This window comes from Eschscholzia californica, unplaced genomic scaffold, assembly GCF_041429995.1.
Source record: "Eschscholzia californica isolate CP2 unplaced genomic scaffold, dmEscCali1.0.p SCAF_4, whole genome shotgun sequence".
In the NCBI taxonomy this organism is placed as follows: Eukaryota; Viridiplantae; Streptophyta; class Magnoliopsida; order Ranunculales; family Papaveraceae; genus Eschscholzia; species Eschscholzia californica.
In genome coordinates this window covers 56,108,547-56,116,403 of record NW_028238461.1, presented here as the reverse complement: position 1 = coordinate 56,116,403, position 7,857 = coordinate 56,108,547, and the positions used below count along the sequence as shown (strand labels likewise).

The window sequence follows — 7,857 nt, the reverse complement described above, 5'->3', positions numbered from 1 at the left end:
TGTCCGTCAAATTTTGGTATGGCTGGTTGCACAAAACCACTCTCACTTGCCATATCTTCCCACTAAACTCTCTTGAGACTGCTGCTCCAAAAACCTGCTGCTTCAAAGTTTGCTACTTCAAGAGACTCTTGACCAGGCCACAATGATGTGGCTCTGATACCACTTGTTAGAGTTCTATATACTACTTGATAGAGATTCTATATTGAAACTTAGAACACAAGTAAGTACTAGAAAACTTCACCCTGATTAAGCAAACTGAGATGGCTATTTATAGCCTTACAAAACAGAAAAGAAAAACTACCCACGTCTCTATATCCTATTGACGTGAGAAGTGGCTAAAACAAACAAGCAACTGGATCCTATCAAATAGGAGTTATTTGAGCAACAACTAAAACAAACTACCAATTAGTCAAACCACTAAATAACTATCCTAAATATTAGGTGAACTACTTTCGACATGTACTACTACTAACCTAATGGGTAGGAGGTAGTGATCACTTTGACTACTACTACTACTACTTAGTAGAAGAGAATTCTTTGTGATTGTCTTTTCTTACCTGCAGCATATGGATGAACAAAAGATATTGGATGCTTTACGCTTTACCCCCAGGGACAGGGACAGGGGCAGGTGAATTATCTTTTCCACTAATTGAATGTCAAAATATGCAAGATCAAGACCTATCTGGAGACACCATAAAAAGATGTATAGAAGATTTGAAAAGGGATAAATTTGACACAAATGGAAAGAGACTAGTGGTAACTAGATTTTCTGGCATATTTGAAAACACAGATTGGCAATTTCTTGAGGTACGTACATATATAGAGATTGTCAAATTGGCAATTTCTTGAGGTACGTACATATATAGAGATTGTCAAATTGGATGATGGTTTTGTTTTTGGGTTAATTCCGTTTTAGCCCCCGATTTGTGACCAACTGGCCGTTTTGGCCCCGAATTGTGTCCGGCAGTTCGTTTTGGCCCCAAAAAATTCCTAAATGGCCCCAAATTTTTTCAACCTCCCAATTCTACCCCCATGGCATTTCTGTAATTATTATTTTTTCTTTTTCTTTGTCCACCTCATCTAACAATTACCACATCACTCTGTCCACCTCACCCTTCTTCTCCGGCGAAAAGTCGCCGGCCGGAATAAAAAATTCCGGCCGGCCACCTTTACAAAAAAAAAATCTTTATCTTCTTCATTTCTCTCTCTTCTTCATCTCCTTTTTTTCTCTCTCTTCTTCTTCTTTCTTTACCTCTCTCTCTCTCTCTAACCCCTCTCTCTCTCTAACCCCTCTCTCTCTCTCTAACTCCGCCCCTTCGCCGGATTATAGAGAAAAAGAGAGGGGGTTAGAGAGAGAGAGGGGTTAGAGAGAGAGAGGGGTTAGAGAGAGAGAGAGGGGTTAGAGAGAGAGAGGGGTTAGAGAGAGAGAGGGGTTAGAGAGAGAGAGGGGGTTAGAGAGAGAGAGGGGTTAGAGAGAGAGAGGGGGTTATAGAGAGAGAGAGGTAAAGAAAGAAGAAGAAGAGAGAGAAAAAAAGGAGATGAAAAAGAGAGAGAAATGAAGATTTTTTTTTTTTTTGGTAAAGGTGGCCGGCCGGAATTTTTTATTCCGGCCGGCGACTTTTCGCCGGAGAAGAAGGGTGAGGTGGACAGAGTGATGTGGTAATTGTTAGATGAGGTGGACAAAGAAAAAGAAAAAAAAATAATTACAGAAATGCCATGGGGATAGAATTGGGAGGTTGAAAAAATTTGGGGCCATTTAGGAATTTTTTGGGGCCAAAACGAACTGTCGGACACAATTCGGGGCCAAAACGGCCAGTTGGTCACAAATCGGGGGCTAAAACGGAATTAACCCTTTGTTTTTTTATGTTTACCCTGAAAATTGATTGTTTGACTTTTGATTAAAGAGAGAAAACGTTACCGTCAGCTATGCAAGAGATGTGGATATCTGCAATGCTATTATTAAAGAAGCAGATATACTCATGATTTTTGTAACGGACAACAAATATGAAATTTGGCAGCGCATGAAGAAACCCGAAGCAGTTATATACTTATATATGAGATTGATCCAATGCCTGTAAGTATATTAAGAATGCCCACACTTAATTCTGCTATTATGTATATGCCACAGTCAGACTCTAGTTTGCTTATACATATATGCCACAGTCAGACTCTAGTATATATCTCAAATAAAGGCTATAAAGCTTCAAATTTTCTTACGCAACGATATCCAATGTTGTGATCATCTTAAGCTACTCTCTATCCCAAACAAATCCTCGAGTGTGACCGGCGGATTAATTGTAGATTGAAGGATGAATTTGCTTAAGCATGAAAATCTTACTCAGCGTTTTTACTAATAATTGTCTTTGTGTGTGTGTATTTTACAGAGTTCTGAAGTAGTACGACAGATTCTATTCAACACAGTTGATTTTGCTTATTGGAGAGAGCTTGAGCAATCAAAAAGTATAAAAATGTCATCAAGTTAGTTTGGAATAACATTTGGCTATAAGTCAAACATCAAAACGTTAGTTTAGTAATTTTATCTTTATTTTAATTTATTCCCTACACAAATTAGCGGTTGAGTTTAATACGATATGATTTATTAGATGGTTAGTTGGTGAGAGAGGGAAATTAGAATTTCGATATGGTCATGGTTAATATTAATTCCTTGGAAATGACGTCCGTTTAGACGAATGACTTTTGAATTCAAGATAAATCCTCTAGCATCTTTCTCACATTTCTATCCAACTTTTTCGCATTTCTAGCATACACATTTTTTTATTGTTCTTGAACTTGTAATCACCGAGTTTTTTTTTTTTTTGATGAAATATTGTAATCACCGAGTTGAGAAAGACTTTGGTCACATTCTAACATTCTAGATTGTTGTAGCATTTCGGACCAAATTTACTTTCACACGGAGGGAAGGAGCCTTAAAGAGTTCTTACTATTTCGGCTTTCTTAGCATCTAGTGATCTTCGTGTAGAACAACATTGTTTTCTTTTATTTCTCCTTGCACGACCACCACTGTATCTTCATTTTTTTTCTCTCAAAATTATCACTTAATCGATGTTAGAAGGTTGCCGTCAAAATGGGGTGATATGGCAACTCAAGACCATACCAGGGAGGGTGAATGCTAAATTGGTGGTGCTTATATATTTTTTCTATACTTAATCCAAGGCTAGACCCCATTAATTCCAGTTTAAATTCCATTATACGAAAATGGGAAAGTTTATATACACTAGCCATTTGTACTTGTCAAACTCCCATTCCGGTTGACATGGTCAATTTGCCTTGATGGAGTTAAATTTCGCTCACTCTCACCACTGAGGCAATGTTGGTGAAGCCGATTGAAAGATACCTAAACTCTTCCATCACTTCTAAAACATAGGAGCCCTTCTATCAACACACTCATTAACTCCACTAAAATATAGGACCCTGCTTCTGGTCGGACCAATCCTGTTCCCGCTCCGAGAATCGGGTGGAAAAATCTGCAAAGAGCTCGAAAACCTCTATGATGCTCAAGACAGCTATATTGTCCTTTTAGTTAAAGAATTGAGTATAGAGTGAATCGTTGAATTCGTGGATTAAACGTACCATCTCCGAAATGATTTGATTACATTTTATAGGCTGCTTTGACCGACTGTTGATAGGCGGTGATACTGAGGCAGTTGAGATCAACCGTTTTGGACTCATGCCCTTATTAGTTTTAATCGTACAGTATGAAAGAAAAATGTTATTTATTTCAAAAATAAAGTCTGACTACAACTTGAGAACCAATGTGGGCGGTTACCATGGTGTTTATGTCCATTACGTGTGGTTACCATGGTGTTTATGTCCATTACGTTTAAACCTTCGATGATCAGTGACATCAACTTTCGAGTTCGGGTCGATTTCTAATTTCGGACTAAATAACATTTTTGTATATGTTTAGGCGGTATACTGGTTGGTCAAACATTTTTGTATATTTATTTATTTGTTTGTTATATGGAGGTTTATATTTTTCCTTTTATACATCCTTCCATTTGCCTTGCCAACGACGGAAAGTTCATCTAGGGTTTTCTTCAAAAACTGATTTTGATTTCAATCTAAAATTATCACTCATAGAAATCAAATTAGTCTGTGTATGACCTTGCGCCCATGGATCAATCTTACACCAGCTTACCTACCAGTCATTTGCTAGGTTCTGTTCCTGTAAGTTTTTCTTTCTTTCTTTCGTCTAATTATTGTGAATTTTCCCCTAATTCTTTTGTTTTCTCTTTTACCCTAGGGTTTTCTTTTTTAATTCAATTTCTTTGCATGCATTTCTGAATATTTTGGTGTTGTAGTTAGCTAGGGTTTAATAAATGAGAATCCAGTTGGTTCGATCTTGTTTAAAGACAATTACATTTATGAATTGATACCCAATTTGTATGATCAAAGTGCTTAATTAATAGTAATTAATTAGTAAACAAGTATTAGCATAATATCACATTTCTTATTGACTCGAATTAGTTGAACAAATTTGTATTCAGTAATTTCACATCAATAAGATGTGATAAGCACGGTAACTGCAGAATTTAAACCCTTAGAGAAACAGGCCGAAAGCGTGAGGTAGCTCAGTAGCTGTTAGGTTAATCCCGCATTGGTTGTGGAAGGGGTAGGGAGTGTGATAATAAGTGTGGTAGAAGCTTTACCTCTTGAGCTAGCTTTTGGGGTGAGAGAGGCCCAAGACCACCTGGTATCAGAGCTAGGCTCACACGTGCTCCACGTCGCCCAAAGAAGTACACGTGTTAGGCTCAAAGAACGCCACACGTGAGGGGGCGTGTGAGAATAGTCCCACATGAGAGAATGGGTATGTAGCAACCAAGAAATAAGGTCTAGGTCCTCTCCACTCATTGCCAATTGGTTTTGAGTTGGATGACCACAAACTTAACAGTAGCTAACCTGATTTGCGCTTATAGCCGATACCTTCTTAGATGAATGAATCACTTCATTTCTTGTAAAATATTTCATAGTTCTTAATTCGTATTGTCTATCAAAATTTCTAAAGGGATTGTTTCGTTCTTGATCCTTTGCCACCTCTTTACAGGCTGTGATCAGTGATGAGAAGAAAACTGAATATGCTAGTAAGAAGGACTACTTTAGTTGTTTTATCTAACTATCTGTTTTGAATCTTTTTTTTTTGTAAGTTTCTCATTGTTTGTTGAATTTTTACGCAGATCCGGAAGCAAAATTGCAAATATTTCCTCCTAATACTGGACCAGATAGAGGACAGACTTATCAAGGTGTAGGAAGCCCCAGTGGTATGTCACTGCATAGCAATTTCCCATGCTTTTGGCGCTGAACGTATAAGCTTTTATTCCGCTTAAGTATTTGAAATGTTGCTCTATAATCCCCCGGACTTCTCCATTATAATTTTCGTCATGGACTCTCAATGATGCAGGAGCAGATGATGAGCAAGCCGCAAACAACTGGAAAGGGTGGTTTAACATCTTATCTTATAGACAATTTTTCAACGTGGACACAGATGTTGTTCTTGACAGAATCAAGAGTTCATTCTATCCCATGCATGGAGATTTTTTCAGGAAGATTGATGATAATCCTGATTTGTGAGTTGAATTTGTTACTCTGCTTTTTACCTGACATATAAGATCCTTCCCATTCCATGTGCCCTCTTTTAAAGAAAGTAGCAAACTTAAAGAGAAAGTTGGGAGGGTGGAAATTCATTCTGAAGGACTTAAAGTAAATTTAACAGGACACTAGAAACTGAGAGTAGCTTACTGAAATAGTCTCAAATGATTGCTCCTAAACAAATCTCAATGGGGTCACTCGTAAAAGTACCTGGGTCAACCAATTTTTTTTCTCTGTTGTGTTCATGTAGGCGACAGCTTGATTTATTCCTGTCCTACATAAGTTCTTTGTTGTTTGATATACGTTTTCTGTTCTAATTCCAGATAAAAAATCTAATACATAGACATTCAAATTGGGCTTATTAGTGTGATTTTGTGATACTATAGGTATGGGCTGACTTGGATCTCCGCCACATTAATCTTTGTGATTGCTGCCTTCGGAAACTTTGCCACCTACTTGATGCAGAAATCGAGTGACAGCAAAACTACATGGAGTTTTGATGTTGGTTATATTAGCTTGGCATCTTGTGCAGTATATGGTTACACAATTGTGGTTCCTGCAGCATTTTACTTTGCTCTTCGCTATCTCGGATCAAATGCAAATCTTGTTCAATTCTGGTGTATGTGGGGATATTCTCTTTTCGTCTTTGTTCTTAGCTCTGTAAGTATCAAACTATATTGTGCTTCTAATATTACTAGATAGTCCTCCAAGATCACTTGACAGATAATAAGCCATTCTACTTACGTAATGTAAAAACTTAAGTTGGTTCTAGTGCACCATTCGTTCTGATTCAAGTTCAGTATATGTAAATCAACATGAAAAATTATGCTTTGGTTCACATTATATAACCCAATAATATTGAGACGGCCAAAATGGAGTATTAAGTATTAACATTAAGACAGAACAGAGACACAATTTTTCCATTTGGGACGATAATTATGTCGACCTAATGAAGGTGAACTACTACATGGTTAATACATAACATCACTCAGTAAGTCAATGTTTAGATGTAAGATAAGCATCTGGATGGACTTACATGATGTGTGCCTACCCATTTTTTATACGGGTTTCATGATCAAAGTTTAGTGAACTATCTTCTACTATACTGTGCGTCTGTGCCTATACACGAAGTCATAAACCGGTTTTCTGGTGTTCCGTGCTTATTTACAAACTACTAATTCTTAGTGGAGAAACAAAGTGTTTGGGAGAGTGTGTGCTTTAATTTCTGTAGTTTCTCTTTTATTGTGTAGTCTTCTGACATATTCTTCCTGGATGATTTCAGTTTCTGTTGGTTATACCGCTGGAGTTTGTTCGATGGATTGTGACTTTGATTGCAGGGGGTGCATCAGCTTGCTTTGTTGCTTTGAACATGAAATCTTATATGGGCGCCAGCGATTTTAACTTGATGGTGGTTGCCTCGTTTGTCTTGCAACTTGCTCTTGCACTTTCCATTAAAATCTTATTCTTCGCATAGCAATCTCATATAAGTCACTGATAAGATGTCTGTTCTGAATTTTGTGTTCCTGTGAGGAATGCAAACTCAAGAAGGATGATGTCTGCTTTTAATGCGAGGGTAATCTTCAAAACAAAAATGAAAGACAAGAAAAATGTCATAAGAGGAATCAAAGGAGGAGGTAGTATACTTGAGTCGTTCTTATCTTCATGGATATAAGAAGAAAGAATGTGCAATGATGTGACCGGGTAAAAGATGGTGTGTAATGTCCAAATAGTTGGGAGTTTGGTTAGAGAAAAAGTGATGTTTTTTTTTTTGGTTTCTTACAGAGTTGGTTGATGTGGATGGCTAGCAGCTAGTGTGAGCTTTGAAGCTTTCAGAAACTATTAGTAAAAGAAAAGACAAAATCATCCTAAGATATATATCTTTTTCCTGTTGTTTCCTAGTTTATGACCGGCCTGGTGACACTCTTCTAATTTATGCAAAAATACTTCAGATGATCTCTCTTTTTCCCTTTTAAATTTGATCCGAGTGTTTATTCTTTATTTGCAAAAAGTACTCTTCTTATAAGAAATTCCCTTTTTCCTCTTCAAACTCTCTCAGTTTCGTCTTTGTTATTTCTCCCTCCTTTATAATCTTTGACAATTGGTTGCGGATTAAGGTTGTCGACGGGCAACTGTTACTAGCTAATGGACTATTATTATTGGCCGGCGGGCCATTTTCGGAGGGCTCGCCACTTTGAGAGGTGGTGATATTTTTTTTCTTTTTACTTTGTTCTCATTCTCTCTCATCTCCAT

The 7,857-nt window shown here is 37.4% G+C and overlaps 1 protein-coding gene across 1 annotated transcript; it reads left to right on the top strand.

Moving 5' to 3' along the window:
• The first annotated feature begins 3,828 nt into the window (after positions 1-3,828).
• On the top strand, positions 3,829-7,560 carry LOC147546556 (uncharacterized). The gene is made up of 6 exons (XM_086636173.1): positions 3,829-4,188; positions 5,066-5,102; positions 5,196-5,279; positions 5,420-5,585; positions 5,994-6,267; positions 6,890-7,560. Exons 1-6 carry the CDS (start codon positions 4,135-4,137, stop codon positions 7,079-7,081), a joined length of 807 nt encoding a protein of 268 aa, XP_086492299.1. The 5' UTR covers positions 3,829-4,134; the 3' UTR covers positions 7,082-7,560.
• Positions 7,561-7,857: the final 297 nt, after the last annotated feature.

What these genes read in the sequence shown, in the direction of transcription:
- LOC147546556 (XM_086636173.1), top strand. Translation starts at nt 4,135, where the DNA reads ATGGATCAATCTTACACCAGCTTACCTACCAGTCATTTGCTAGGTTCT. An exon ending in GAAGAAAACTGAATATGCTA is followed by an intron (nt 5,103 to 5,195) that starts GTAAGAAGGACT and finishes ATTTTTACGCAG; the next exon opens with ATCCGGAAGCAAAATTGCAA. An exon ending in TCGTCTTTGTTCTTAGCTCT is followed by an intron (nt 6,268 to 6,889) that starts GTAAGTATCAAA and finishes GGATGATTTCAG; the next exon opens with TTTCTGTTGGTTATACCGCT.